Genomic DNA, 16,071 nt, shown 5'->3' with positions numbered 1-16,071 from the left:
ATTTCCACCCTCCTGGTTTTCCCTACATGATTACCACAAATTGTAAGTGGCATAAAGATTTCCATGCAAAGGTCCATGTGGTATTCAGGAGAAAGGCCATGCTGACACAGGCACAAGATCCCAAGATCCCACTGGCAAGAAGATGCAAATTAGAAGGCATCAGCAGAGGAACCCTTGCTGCTTTGTCTTGGGGCAGGGTAGCACGCTCAGCCACAGAGCAGCAGAGCCCTGGAGGGCTGTTGTCACCTCCTGCCTCTGAGACACTCCAAGAGGTGCTCACCAGCCTCAGCCTGCACACCTGGAATCATAGAATGAATCACAGAATATTTTGAGTTGGGAGGGACCTTAAAGATCATCTAATTCCAGCCCCTCTGCCATGGGCAGGGACACCTCCCACCAGACCAGGCTCTTCAAGGCCCCATCCAGCCTGGCCTTGAACACTTTCAGGGATGGGGCATCCAGTTTCCCTCTACAGGCATCCACAACTTCCCTGGTGAGCAGGTGCCATGTCAAGGGAGAGGCTTGGCCAAGCAAACCTACCATAGAGCCTTTGTAAGCTGGAAGAAGGATGATGTTTAGTCCCACATGTATGTTTCTTTGTCCAAACAAACCATGTTTACACATCTTTTGCTATTCTTTAAAAGGAATCTAAGTTTCCTGACAACAAATATAGTGCTTACAATGCCCTTCTCTCCCCAAAACTATTCAAAGACAGCCTTGAGAAGTAGTCTGTCTTCAGGGGATCAGTAGTTAGCGCTCAAATGCAACAGTCATTCTCTACGTGAGACTCCATTCTGAAATGTGCTCCTTTACTGGAGCCAAGAAGTCAATCCTATTTACTACAATATCAGCTTTATTCAACACTGAGACAATGAAGCCTCTGATAAACTGTCCACACCCCCAATGCAGCATCACTGTAACACATTTGAATTACTTCATATTTCTTTTACCTAGTTTGACTACACAAAAAAAAGTGCATTCCAAGATTAAATCCAGAGGACAGCAATTTACAGCAACCATCCACTGCACTAAACTGCCCATCTTTTCACTGATGACAGCTGCATTATTTCAGCTTAAAAGAACAAGAAATTTGACTACTCGTGGGATTTTGTTTTTCCCTGCCATCTCCCTTCAAAGATTTAGTAGATCTTTTCCTGTATGTATTTGCTAAAATATTCAACAGGCTTGGTCTTTGATTTGAACAAACAGTGGCATTTGCTTTTCCACCAAATCTTACTTACATCTTACAGCAAGTTGTAATTGCAGTATTGTTTTACCATGGGTGATTTAATTTCATGTTCCTGACTCTGTTAGCTACTAGAATTTTCTTGATCTTCAGGCATGTAAAGATCTGAAACTGTGCTGCTGTAAGTAAAACTTGGATCTGAAAAATGATCTATTCCAAACGTGTTGCCAAGCTTCTAATCCCAAATCCTCAGAGAGGTGTAAATGTCATAACTAAAGCTAGGCAGGAACCTTATTGCCCAGAGGTCAGTGTTCCAGGCTTGAACCCTGAAATGCATTGCACTGGAAGCTCCAGCAGTCACAGCGGAAGTTCCTTGCACTGTAACAGAGCGCTGATGAGTACCAGACATAATTGAAGGCAATTCTTCATGCTCTGAGTCTCATTTCCCCAACTCAGCTCAGGGAAGCTAGTGAATTAAATCAGATTTAATAATCTGAGTGAGATTGTACCTCTAGAGATGAGAAGAACAGAGACTGTCTGGATTACAGAATAGCAGAAAAGCTGTTTCAAATTATCCAAAACAAACATCATGATCAGCAGCTCTGCAAAATCCACCAACTCGCAAGGGACATAACAAGCTTTATTAAATACCAAAAATAGCAATTTTGGTATGCAGGCACAGCCCAAGTTAACACCAGAAAATGCCTAGAGGAATTGGCCATAATCCTGCTAATTAAAGACAACTGTTAAAAAGCTCGGGTAAGACTTTGTTTTGATTAGCAGTACTCTTTCTAAATGTTATGACTGTACCTTGTTCAAAACAAGAGAGAAGTCCTCACAACTAAATAACAATTGACATGTTTTGTAAATAAATGAGATGTTTCTTTGCTGAACACAACAGCAAAATGGCACTGGAAAACACTCCACATTTTCATATTTATTAATCCTTAGATGCAGCAGTCTTTAAAACAGAATATATTGTAGTCCTAAATAATAACACTTAAAATTTGCAATGCTTTTTTGTGAGCCAGGAAGGGGGTTGAAAGGGCCTGACAGCAAAAGGGAAACGCCCACTTCATAAATGCCTGACAAAACAATCCCATGTCAAGAAGCAACAACCGAAAACATTTGCAAGCACTATTTAACCAGGGATAACCACGGTAGTTTTGAGTCAGCACGGTACTTATGAGCAGAATAACTGTGTGGAATTTGGACATGAACTTTGGTCATCTTTGTAAAGATGACAGCTGGCTCTGGTCACAAAAGCAATATTGTCCTCAAGGGAAGCTTGCAACCTGTCACAGAACCACAATCACGCCTCGCTAGACCACAGCCACAGGTTCTGTAACCCTGACAAGCCAAATAGATTCATACACTTCTTTTTGACACCAAACAGATTGTGTCTTATACTTCAGTTACTCATTTCTCCCTAATTACAACAGAAGACAATATATAATAATGTGTATTAGTCAAATATTCCTGCAAAAAGTGGATGACTGCTTAGAATTACACAAACTCCAGAATGACTCATATGTTTTGCACTTCTCTACCAGGAAATTTATTCCAAGGTTCGGCAGCCTCTACCAAGGCTGGCTGCACTAGTTAATTTCACAACTGACAGTCGGAAGAGCTATGGCTCTGTTCTCCGTCTTCCCCCAACACCGAGGGAAGAACGACTGTTCCATCAGCCTGAACCGACAGCCGCCCGTGACAGCGCCTGGTATGTTCTGCCAATTAATTATCTACCGTCTATCAAATCTGCACTAGCAGTCATTGTTCGGGTGTTCTGCAGAAATTAAGTGACATAATTCAATTTTGGGTAAGCAGGCAAGGAAAAAGCAGGAGTTACCTTGAGCAAAAGTGATGCTGGGAGCATCAAGGACAGAGATGAGCAGTGAGGGGCTCTGTGGACAGGCGAGGGCACCCACTCTGCTGAGACCAAAGCCCAGCTTCAGCCCTCAGCACTAAGAATCTCCACACAGTCCACACAAGGGTGAGCTGAGGGAGGCTGTTTCTGCCTCAGAGTACGAGCTCCCTGCATGGCATGGCACAGGCACAGCCCCGCAACATTGACCATCACAGCATAGGGGAAAGGACCACCACTGCCCCAAGCCCAGTCCCAAGGTGGCTGGTGGGTGTGCAGGGCTGAACAGGCCACCTCTGAGGCAAAGGGCACCTTGGATCGGTGGATGGGGAGCAGCACTAGCCATGGTCACCTTCCCACCTCTTCTGCTCTCGCACCTTTCGTCCCTTCCCCAGCAGCTGCCTTTTCACCTTGCCTTCCTTCTGTCCTCACACCTCACCTCTCTCTCTGAGGATCACCTCCCCACATTGCCCCTCATCCAAAAACAAACTCCCCACCTAGCCCTCAATCCCAGGACCACCTTCCCACATTGCCACTTGCCTTGGCATCTCATCTCCCTTCCCATCCCACCTTCTTCCCACCTTGACTCCTGTCCCCTCACCTCCCTCCCAGGAGCCACCTTCCCACCCAACCTCCCATCTCGCACTTCATCTCACTTCCCCAGAAGCTGCCTTCCTGCCTCCTGTCCTCTCACCTCCTTCTCTCCTCAGGATCCCCTCCCAACCTCATTCCCCATCCTGGAACTACCTTCCCACTGCCTCTCCTGCCCTCTCTCCTCCTTTCCCTGCAGACCAGCTTCCCACCTTGCCTCTCTCCTCAGGAACCACCTTTCCACCTCACATTCTGTCCTCTCATCTCCCTCCCTCATCATCACCTTCCTACAGGGCCACCTTCCCTCCTTGCCTCCTGTCTTCACACCTTGCCTCTCCCCCCAGTGACCCTCCTTCTGCTTCGCCTCCTGCCTGTGATGTCCTCATGCCTTGCCCCCATCCCAGGACAAACTTTCCACATCACCTGCTGCCCTCAGATTTCACCTCTCCCCCCGTGATCCCCTCCTGCCTCGACCCCTGCCTCGTTATCCCCTCCCACCTCGTCTCCCAAGACCCCCAGTTCCAGGACCCCTTCACACCTTGCCTCCTGTCCACACACCTTGCCTCCCCCCAGTGACCCCACCACCACCTCTCCCTGGCCCCATGAGCCCCTCCCACCTCACCTCCTGTTCTTTCACCTCCATTCCCCAGTAACCACACTCCAACTCTCCTCCCTTCCTCTCACCTCGTCTCCCTGCACCAGACTCTCCTCTCACCTCGCCCCCTACCTCATGACCCCCTCTCACCTCAACGCTCATCCAAGGACCACGTACCCGCATCACCTCCTGTCCTCACACCTCACCTCCCTTCTCTAGTGACTACCTTGTCCCCCATCCCTTGCCTCACTCCTTGACCCGGGATCCCATCCCACCTCGACTCCCGTTCTCTCTCCTCTTCACCCCCACGATCCTCTCTGGCATCAATCACCATCCTAGGACCAGTTTTCCGCATCACCTCCTGTTCTTCCACTTCATTTCCCTTCTGCAGTGACCAACTTCCCACCTTGTGCCCCACCTCATGTCACCCTTCCACCTTGTCTCTTATTCCAGGACTACCTTCCCACCTCATTCCCCCAATCCCAGGACCCCCTCCCACCTCTCCTCCTGTACTTGCACCTCACTTCTCTCCTCTGGGACCACCTTCCCACATCATCCCCATCCCTGGACCAGCTTTCTGCATCACCTCCTGTCCTTGCACTTCACCTCCCTTTCCAAGTGACCACCTTCCCACCTCACCCCCGTGCCAGGACTCCTTCCCACCTCCTGTCCTGTCCTTGAACCTCTCCTCTCCCCACCAGACCTCCCTCCTGCCTCTCCTTCACCCTGGGACCCCCTGCCACCTTGCCCCTCACCCTCTCACCCTGTTCCCCTCAGGACCTCCTCCCACCTTACCCTCATCCCAGGGCCACCTTCCTGCATCACCTCCTGTCTTCACACCTCGCTCCCACCCTGGGACTACCTTCCCACCTCATTTCTGGCCCCAGCACTACCTCCCACCTCACCCCCCAAACCTCTCACCTCTTCCCTCCTCCCCAAGACCCACTCCCACCTCACTACCTGTCCTCCCAACTTGCTCCCCAGCCCAGGACCAGCTTCTCACATCACCTCTTCTCCTCACACCTCACCTCCATTCTCCAGTGACCAACCCATCCCATGACATCCTCCTGCCTTGCCCCCTACCCCTTGACCCCCTCCCTCCTCAAGCCCCCAGCCTGTCACTTCTTCCCCCTGTGACCTTCTCCCACCTCTTCTCCCATCCCAATACCAACTTCCCACATCACCTCCTGTCCTCACCCCTCTCCTCTCCCCACCAGACCCTCCTCACCCTGGGACCCTCTCCCACCTTGCTCCCCCTCCTCCCACCTCTTTCGCCTCGGACTCCCTCCTGCCCCTTCCCTCATTCCAGGACCCGCTTCCAGCATCACCTCTTGTCTTCCCACCTCATTCCCTGCCCTAGCACCCCATCCCACCTCATCTTCTGTCCTCTTACCTTGCCCCCCATCCCAGGACCAGCTTCCTGCATCACTTCCTGTCCTCACACATTGCCTCTCCCCACCAGACCTCCTGTCACCTCTCCCCAACACTGCTACACCCCTCCCCCACCTCCCCTCCTGTTCTCACACCTCTTTTCCCCAGTGACGACCTTCCGACCTCTGCTCCTGTCCCTGCACCCCACCTCGCTCCCCTAGGACCACCTTCCCACCCCATCCCCCAATTCAGGACCCTTTCCCACCTCTCTCCAGCCCCAGGACCCTCTTCCACCTTGCTTCCTGTCTTCACACATCACCTCTCCCCACCAGATCCCTCTCTCACCTGTTCTCCCCATAACCTCCTCCCACCTCACCTGCCTCATCTCGGGACCAGCTCCCAGCATCACCTCCTGTCCTCGCACCTCAGCCTCCCATCCTGGGACCACCACCCCACCTCGTTTTCCAAACCAGCAGCCCCTCCCCCCTCCTCCCTCCCCCCATCCTCTCACCTTTTCCCTCCACCCCAGCACTTCTCCCACTTCACTTGCTGTTCTCCCACCTTGCCCCCCATCTCGGGACCAGCTTCCAGCACGACCTCGTCTCTTCGCACCTCACCTCTCCACCCTGGGACCACCTTCCCACTTCATCCCTGGACACAGCGTCCCTCCCGCATCACCTCCTGCCCTCACCCCCTGACCCCAAGACCACCATCCCACCTCGTCCCCGGACCCAGCACCCCTCCCACACCACCCTCTGCCGTCGCAGCTCTCCTCCCCCCACCAGACCCTCTCTCACCGATCCGTCCTCCACGCTGGGCTCCCTCCTCCTGCCGGCTGTGGGCGACCCCTGCAGCAGCTGCTCCAGGCAGGCGGTGCTGGGCAGCGAGGAGCTCTTTTGGTGGGATAGGTGGGCTCCGTGCCTCCTCCCCTCCTTGCCCCCGGGCAGCCCCTCCTCGCCCGGCCGGGGAAGACCCTTGCCTGGAGGGAGAAGATGTTCCCGCAGCCGGCGCAGCGCGGAGCCGGGCTCGCTCCCGGCTTCCAGGGGTTCGGCTGCCGAGCAGCACAGGTTGGGCTGGGAGGAGGAGAAGACTCGGTCCAACACTTGCCTCCGCCGTTTGAACCCGCTCCACTTGGTGCCGGGAGCTGAGTCCCCCTTGGTGCTGGGAGCTGGGGGCTCCGCAGTGCGGCGTTCGGACGCAGCCTTGCCGCCCCGACCCTTGCCCCCCAGCTGCAGGTTCTTCCAGAGCCGTGCTTGGAAGGATACAGTCGGCTCGGCATCCCCGGGATGCTCCTTGCCTGCCTCCATCCTTCTCCTGAAGAGGCGGCGACGGCAGCAGCAGAGCCCGCCGGTCCCCGGTGTCTTCACTCCGCTGTGGGCAGCAGCGGCGCTCGATGCTTTCGCTCCCGTTCGGGATGGAGCCGCTCCCGGTAGTTTGGGATGGAGCCTCGCTCGGTACAGGAGGGAGCGGCTCTTGGTGCCTTTGCTCCTGTGCAGGGGGGAGCGACCCCTGATGGTTTCCCTCCGGTGCAGGAGGGAGCGATCCCCGGTGCCTTCGCTCCTGTGCGCGATGGAGCAGCGCTAGGTACTTTTGCTCTGGTGCAAGAAGGAGCAGAGCCCGGTGCCTCCGCTTCGGTGCAGGAGGAAGCAGAGCCCGGTGCCTTCACTCCGGTGCAGGAGGGAGCGACCCCTGATGGTTTCTCTCCGGTGCAAGATGGACAGACACCCGATGCCTTCGCCCCGGTGTGGGACGGAGCAGCTCCCGGTGCTTACCCTCCGGTGCAGCAGGGAGCGACCCCCGGTGCCGGGGACAAGTGGGGGCTCCCCCCGCACCCCCTGCCCAGCGATCAGGGGGCTCGACAGAGGTCAGGGAAGGACGGAGACCCCGTTAAAGTTCGCTGCCGTGATCCCTTCCCAAGGGACGGAGGAGGCTGCGCGTTAGGAAAGTTACCGGAGGGGCGCGGAGCGGCTGCACCTATAAATACGTGCGGCCGTGCAAGGACATGCCGGGAGTGGGCTCATCCTGCCCCCTCCCCACCTATTCCTTACGTGCGTGACACCCGCACGGCGCATAGGGCACGCGGCGCTGCGGCTGCTGCTGCCATTCGGCGGGGAGGCTGATGGACCACGCCGGGATGCTGGCAGAGCACAGGGATGATGGGTGGTGGATGATGTGGAGACAGTCCTGGGATGATGCGGGGACAGTGCTGGGATGATGTGAGAACAGTACTAGGATGGTGCAGGGACAGTGCTGGGATGAAGCTGGCAGAGCACGGGGACGGTGCAGGGACAGTACTAGGATGATATGGGGACACCATGGGTTGATGCAGGGACAGCGTGTGGAGGATGCTGGCAGAGCATGGAGGTAATGGATGACGCGGGCAGAGCATGAGGAGGGTGCGGGGACAGCGTTGGGGTGATGTGGACACAGCGCAGGGAGGATGCTGGCAGAGTACAGGGGTGATGGATGATGCAGGCAGAGCATGGGGATGCAGCAGGGACAGCACGGGGATTGATGCTGGCAGAGCACGGGGGTGATGGATGATGGATGTTGTGGGGACAACATGGAAATGCTGCAAGGGCAGCTCTGAGATGCTGTAGGGGCAGTGCGAGAATGATGCAGACAGTGTGCAGTGATGCTGCGGGGACAGTGATAGGATGATGCAGGGATAGTGCTGGGATTATGTGGGTACAGCACTGGGATGCAGCAGGGAATGAACAGGTATGATGCAGGGTTAGCACTGGGATGATGCAGGGACAGTGCTACGATGATGTGGGGATAATGTGAGGATGATGCAAGGATAGCACAAGAATGATGTGGAGATAGTGCGGGGATAATGCGGTGACAGCACTGGGAGGATGCGGGGTCAACATGGGGATGGTGCGGAGACAACAAGGGAATGATATGGGCAGACTGCTGGTATGGTGTAAGGACAGCGCAGGGATGACGTTGGGACAGTGCAGGGATGCTGAGAAGCCCACTCAGGAATGACGTGAGGACACCACAGGAATGATGCAGGGACAGGACTGGGATCCCGTGGGGATGACACAGGGACTGTGTGGGGATAATGCGGGGACAGTACTAGGATGATGCCGTGCGGGACAAGGCATCAGGATGATCTGGGGTTAGCACTGGGGTGATAAGGGCAGAGTGCAGGGATGCTGTGGGATGATGCACGGGGAGGTCTGGGATGATGGTGATCACTACTGGGATGCTGCTGGTCCCAGAATTGAGTGATACCTGGCCTCTAAGAGCAGGCAATTCTTCCAGTGGTGTTTCCAGCAGTGGTGCAGGCCTGTCTGCAGACCACCAGGCCCAGGCCCCCAGTGACATTGTAGAAGAAGGGAGCGTGGTTCAGGTCTGTGATGGAAACGCGCTGGCATTGGCACCCAAGGATGGGCAAAGCAGTCCTTTGGCAGCTGGATTGGGCAGCCCAGCCAGGCAGGTGAGGGAAGAAACAGCGCATGTGTCATACTCACAGTTTGTCTAAGAAGAATAATGCTGTAGATAATTGCACTGTTTTCTCATTGTATCATGCTGTCCTAGTGGCCCCATCACTGTGGGTTTGGATGCTTAACAGTATCTAAATTTTCTTTTTTAATTAAAACAACAGCAGCAGCATTACTTCATAGAATCATAGAATCATGGAACGGTTTGGATTGGAAGAGACCTCAAAGCCCATTCAGTTTCACCCCCCTGCCATGGGTAGGGACACCTCCCGCTGGATCAGGGTGCTCAAAGCTTCATCCAACCTGGCCTTTACACCTCATTTCAGGCCAGTTTTCTACATTCCTGAAGCAAAAGAAATCATTCTTGCATATAGTAAGCTATACCTTTATCCAATGCACTTCTAGGTTTCACTTCGAAAGTCACCTTTCTCTTGTTTTCTTCCCCAAAAGGGTTGTCAAGCACTGGCAGAGACTGACCAAGGGCAGTAGTCGAGTCCACATCCTTGGAAGGATTTAAAAGCCGTGTGGACATGGCGCTTAGGAACGTGGTTTAGTTGTGAGCTTGGCAATGTTGTACTTGATCTTAAAGGTCTTTTCCAGCTTAAACTATTCCATGATTCCATGATCCTCCACTGAGCATTTGGTCACCTATATTCTCATTCAGCTTTCCCAAAGGGTTTAAAAGCAGGCACTTGACAGTATGTTTTTTTGCTCAACAGAACAGGAAGAATACAAAACTGAGATTAAATGGATGTTTTCTAACCACTGGGGCCTTGGGAATTCAATCTACAATATTTGAGAAAACAGCCCAAATAACCTCTGAACCACTGGAGATGACTTTTGAGGAGTCCTGTCAGATAAGTGACATTTCAGGACCAGAAAAAGACTAACACAGCCCAAAATAAATTAAAAAAATAAAATTGAAGATGGAAAATTACAAATCAGTCAACAAATTTTGATCCCTAAATAAAAATAATCAGATTTCAGCCACCTAAAAACAAAAGCATCAGATAGCAAAGCTCTAACGGGTCAAGGCCTAGAGGAAGCTTAATGTGTCTCAGTTTCTGAGATGACTGATTTATTCTGATGATAAATTTAAGAAGAAACGTGCTGAAATGGAAGTTCTTTAGAAGGTTCTCTTTCTTATAAATAATGGATCTACTCAATAAGCAGCAATCAGAAGAGAAAAAAGAAAAGATTAATTTGGTTCTTCATCTATAGTGGGGAAAGTGAGAAGGGCTATCTAAAGATGCATCTCAGTATATGCATCTGCCTTGTGCTTGACTCTTTATTTTCACATTGAAAAAACTCTAAAAGAAGAAGCTTTTCAGATAATGAGTAATTTCTATTAAAGTTATGGAAAAGTTAATATTTTCTTTATAAAGTCAAGTGGCCTGCCGGACAGCAGGGAGAGACCCTTTAGAAGGGCATCAACTAATAGGATGAGGGGGAATGGCTTTAAATTGGAAAGGGGAAGATTTAGATTGGACATTAGGAAGAAATTCTTCACAATGAGCATGGTGAGGTCCTGGTCCAGGCTGCCCAGAGCAGTGGTGGCTGCCCCATCCTTGACGGTATTGAAGGCCAGGTTGGGTTGGACTTGAAGCCCCTGATCTAGTGGGAGGTGTCCCTACCCATGACAGATGGTTGGAACTGAATGGGCTTTGAGGTCCCTTCCAACACAACCTGTTCTGTGATTCTATGATTCAGAAGAACCACTTATTTGACCAAATGCTGAATGACTCTTGTGTATTTTTATGGCAGTTATTTTCAGCCATGCTTACACTTTCCTTTTAAGAAAAGATCAAAAGTTTGTTATTTGTGTAGATATATCCACTGCAGCAACTAATTTCATGGAGATGGTTCTACAAGGAATCTCAGAGGAGTAGACATGGGTCTCAGCTCTGCAAAATGCTGTTTTCAATGCATCTTTATCACCCCTGCCCTGAGTCATCCCAAATACCATCCTGCAGGAATCCTAATTTTCCACAAAAGCCAGCGTAAGATTTCCTTACCTTGAAATTGTGTTGTTACATCATCATTTCAAAATCTGTCTCATTTCTGTCCATTTCATCCAAGCAGAAAGTAGATTTTCTATAAAAGAAAAAGGTCAGAGTATCTTAGGCTGTTAGTTACAGAAGCAGTCGTTGTCCTGGGGGCAGAGTGGATCTGGGACCAGAAGGCAGTGTGCGACCGCACCATCATAGGCAGAGCAGGATTATTCTAGCATTAATCCAAATCACTTCACCATAAACAGTTCTATAATAAAATGAGTCATTCTGCACTTTGAATTCTCTCAGCTGTATTCACTTATTAAAGTTGAAGCTGAACCTGGCATTAAGATCACAGCAAGGCTTCAAACAACATTCAAATGGAAATCTCAACATTTAACAAGAATGTGATTGTAACACCTGTACAGATGGGGATGACATTTTTCCAGGTGCACTAATAGGCCTTTATTAGCCTTAGAAATAAATGAAGAACATCTGAAAATGTTACATTGTGTCTCATTTCTTCAATGTTTCATAAGCTAAAACAAACCAGAACATAACAGAGCATTTCACTGCTCCCTTAGTATCTTCATAGATGACACTGAGCTGGGCAGGACTGTGGATCTGCCTGAGGGCGGGGAGGCTCTGCAGAGGGACCTGGACAGGCTGGATCTGTGAGCTGAGACCAACGGGTAGAGGTTCAACCAGGCCAAGTGCCAGGTCCTGCACTTGGGCTACAACCCTGTGCAGCTCCAGGCTTGGGGAAGAGCAGCTGGAAAGCTGCCTGGAGGAAAAGGGCCTGGAGATGTTTGTCAGCAGCAGCAGAACATGAGACAGCAGTGACCCAGGTGGCCAACAAGGCCAATGGAGTCTTGGCCTGATCAGAAACGGTATGGCCAGCAGGAACAGGGAGGGGATTGTGGCCCCGAACTCAGGGATGGCAAGGCCACACCTCAAATGCTGGTTTCAGTTTGGGATGTCTCACTCCAAGAAGGGCATTGAGGGGCTGGAATGCATCCAGAGAAGGGAACGGAGCTGGGGAAGTGTCTGGAGAACAAGGGTTGTGAGAGGTGGCTGAGGGACCTGGTATTGTTTAACCTGGAGGAAAGGAGGCTGAGGGGTAACCTCATCACTGTCTACACCTCCCTGGAAAGGAGGTTGTGATGAGGTGGGTGCTGGTCTCCTCTCCCAGTGACAGGCAATAGAATGAGAGGAAATGGACTCAAGTTGTGCCACAGCAGGTTCTGACTGGACATCAGGAAAAATTTCTTCCCCCAAAGGGTTCTCAGGCACTGGCAGATGCTGCCCAGGGTGGTGGTGGAGTCTCCATCCCTGGAGGTGTTTGAAAGATGAGCAGATGAAGTGTTCAGGGATGGTTTAGTAGTGGACAGATATGGTTGGGCTTGATGGTCTTAGAGGTCTTTTAGATCCAAATGATGCTATGATTCCGTGATTCTATAAAGCCAGAAAAAAGAATGATCCCGTGTTTGAAATATGCAACCAAGGAGGTTCGTAGTAAAGAATGTTTTTTTATTTCGAACTTATCAATTATACTTGATATAAGAGGAAGAAAGTTTTTGAAGGGAAGCAACTATCAGTCTTCTCAGAACTGGATTTGATCTACCTATATAAGTCCATTATGCTTATTATTTTAATTTAAACAGATAAAACAAGTGTATCATTCAATGCTAAACACTGTGCCTTGTATAATTTTTTTTTCTAACACCCTTGCAGACTGATAAAAATCCCTAAATTTCTGCAGTGATTTAGATCAATTTAAAATAACCTTGGTTTGGTTTTTGTTATTTCTTGGAAAAAAGTTTCCTTGTAGCTGCTAATACTTAGGTGATTACCTAAATGTGTTTATACTTGGAAATATTCTCTAACCTTTCATTAACTCCTCCTTTTGAAATGCTCTCCCTTCTCCCGGCATTTAGAGTCTAAAATACCTCAGAGATGGTAACATTTGGAAATACATACGAGGCAGCTATAGAGCAATGTTTGACTGGAGATGGCCTTACACTTAAAGGCTGAACATGATTTTGGTCTTCTCAGCCTGGGACCACATCTTAACACTACTTGCACATGTTCACTGCTGTCATTTTGTCTTATCCTTTCTCAGTGTCTGTTCAGACTGAATTGCTATGAATTCCTGTATGCTTTTTTTGTCTGAGCTACGTTTCAAGTGGCAAAGTTCAGGTTTGTAATGCAGTTTTTCAGTAGGGCCTTGAATCTATTTTTGGCTTGCTTTTCCTAACGGTGGAACATTGGGAACAACTGATCAATTTCAGGTCATGGTGTGAGAAATGATATCTCAGGCAACTTCTACCCAACTTGCTGGAAGAAATGCATATTATGCAGCCATCTATGTGTTCTTTCATTCTTCTTGTCCACAGCTGAAGTATTTTTACCTGAAACTTTCCAACTGGGATTCAGCATGAGGCAGAAATCACATTTAGATCACTATCTCAGAGATAAAATCTTTAAAATTTAAAAAGTATTGAAACCACATCATAGGATTTGAAGCTTCAGGCAACCTTAGCTATAGGCAGTACTGCAAGTCCTGTCTTCACCCACAAGAACACAGTAATGAGTACATTTCTTCTTACATTTTATATGGATAATTATGCTCCTACCACATATGGCACTTCTAATTTGACAAAACACAGCATCTCACAAGGCCAATCACAACTTAGCTCTACAAAATGCTTCGTCTTACTGCAGTTTTGAATATTTTTAAGCAGTTATTGATTTTTTTTTGGGGGGTGTAGCAACGGCAATACAGAATCAGCCATTAATCTGGAATAATGCAAGTTTCAAAATGTTTTCCTGAAGTGAAATAACCCCCTTTTGACATTAGCAAATAAAGATTATAAGATGTGCTGTTGTCTGAACCTGAGTCAATTTACAGGAGATCGATTTCCCTTTGTTTTGCATATGTCTTGTCTCTAGTATTTTAATCGTATTTCTAGTCTCCTGCTAATGTACCTTAGCTATTTATTTAATTGTTGTTGTTGATGCCTGACACAGTTCCTCTAACAACACATGCGGGGAGGTCTAGTGCAGCCCCTGGGACTACAGGGAAGGCAAAGCAGAGTCCCAGCTCAGTACAGAATCACAGCATCGGCATATCATAAGCCACGCACGGTGCTAAAAAATGCTTAGTCACACAATAAACCAGTCTGCATGGTGTGGTGGGAACTCCAGCAAGATCGTCTCACAGGTGGAGGAAGCATGCCATCCTGACTAGAGGACAAATCATCTAGACTCTGTGCTCTATCTGATGTTAGAAGTTTTTTTTCCCCCTTCACTTCTCCTTTGCTGAATATACAGGCCTTTTCCTTTAAGTGTGTTTTGGCTTAGCTTTTCATCATTAATATTAGTATTAAATTTCAATAACTTTGGTGCTAAATTATAATATTAATCTAGAAATTTTATAAAGCTTCAATTTCATCGTAATTTTTTTAACATATTCAACATTTCAGTTAATGTGTGTAAACACTAACGAGAGAGTTTACATTTGATTCAACATCTCAAAGTAATTTTGCCTATTTTATATTGCAAACCAGTTGTGCTGGTTTGTAATATAAACAAATATTTATTAAAAAAATTGTACATAATTAAATTGTTGTAAGGTCTTCAGGAATTGGTAGTATTAGCTACTTGGCCTTCTCTACTAGTCTTTCTTTGCTAGCACGACCAGTATCTTTGCACAACAAAATATGCCCATCCATTGTTCTTTTCTGTTCTGTGAGTCATCTCATCTTCAGCTTTTTTTTCCTTCCTGTACTATAAAACTCAGAAGTGCTTATGATTCACGACTAATAGTCATGTTGACTTTTACAGTTATCCTTGCTTGTTGACCCAAGTAGTTTTACATTATTACAAAATTCTGACTTCACAGTCCATTAGATCAATGGGCAAACCTTGAAATGCTTCCACTACCCTTCAATGTTTTCTTCAGGACAGGTTTTGGTGTTTCCTTCAGTACCTGTCACGGTTACTGGGCTAGCTGTATCTTGTTCCCCTTTCATAGAATCATAGAATCATCTGGTTGGAAAAGACCTTTGAGATCTTTGAGTCCACTTTGAGTCCACCTGCCCACTACTAAACCACATCTCTCAGCACCTCATCTAACCATCTTTTAAATACCTCCAGAGATGGTGACTCTACTACTTCCTTGGCCAGCCTCTGCCAGTGCCTGAGAACCCTTTCAGTAAAGAATATTTTCCTAATATTCAGTCTAAGCCTCCCCTGGTACAACATGAAGCCATTGCCTCTCATCCTATCACATGTCACTTGGAAGAAGAGACCAACACCAAACTCACCACAACCACTTTTGATGCAGCTGCAGACAGTGATGAGGTCTTCCCTCAGCCTCCTTTCTCCAGGCTAAACAGCCCCAGGTCCCTCAGCCATTCCTCAAAACGCTTATCCTCCAGACCGTTCAACCAACTCTGTTGCCCTCCTCCATCGCAAGGTCCAATGCCTCAATATCTTTCTTGTGCTAAGGGGACCAAAACTGAACCTTGGATTTGAGATGCTGAGTAGAGGGGAAGGATGGCTTTCTTGCTCTTGCTGGCCACACCATTGCTGGTACAAACCAGGATGCTGTTGGCCTTCGTCACCTGGGCCACTGCTGACTCATTTTCAGCCACTGTTGACCAGAACCTCTAGCTGGTCAACAGAGCTGCTTTCCAGCTACTTTTCCCCAAGCTTGGAGCTGCACATGGTTGTTGTGTCCCAAGCGCAGGACCCAGCAGATGGCCTTGTTGAACCCCAAACCCTTAGTCTCAACCCATCCACGTAGCCTGTCCAGGTCAGTCCCTCTGTAAGGTCTTTCTGAGAGGACTGGTTTTAGGCCTTTGCTCAGTTCTCAAGGAAATTTCATTGTTCTCCCTAAGACTGGGACCTGTGTCTCCATAACTCCTGTGTCTCTTCAGGTATGAAGTTCCAACTTCATTTCCTTCCTTGCACACATAGTAGACACAGACTGAAGAGTCTTTTCAGAACCAGAACATCAT

At 49.0% G+C, this 16,071-nt stretch overlaps 1 protein-coding gene across 5 annotated transcripts in view; it reads right to left on the bottom strand.

Annotated features, from left to right (window-relative positions):
• Positions 1-7,634, bottom strand: part of MCTP1 (multiple C2 and transmembrane domain containing 1) — a 305,483-nt gene extending 297,849 nt beyond the window's left edge. For 2 of the 5 annotated variants that reach the window (XM_054055211.1, XM_054055214.1), the window contains exon 1: positions 6,405-7,634. In XM_054055211.1, coding sequence (XP_053911186.1) covers positions 6,405-6,914 — 510 coding nt within the window. In that variant the 5' untranslated portion in view covers positions 6,915-7,634. Of the gene's footprint in view, positions 1-3,035; positions 3,078-6,404 lie in introns of those variants that run through there. The other 3 variants (XM_054055209.1, XM_054055208.1, XM_054055213.1) reach the window with 3 other exon arrangements.
• Positions 7,635-16,071: the final 8,437 nt, after the last annotated feature.

This window comes from Cuculus canorus, chromosome Z, assembly GCF_017976375.1.
Source record: "Cuculus canorus isolate bCucCan1 chromosome Z, bCucCan1.pri, whole genome shotgun sequence".
NCBI lineage: Eukaryota > Metazoa > Chordata > Aves > Cuculiformes > Cuculidae > Cuculus > Cuculus canorus.
The sequence above is the reverse complement of the archived record's forward strand: the minus strand, read 5'-3'. Positions and strand labels throughout refer to the sequence as shown.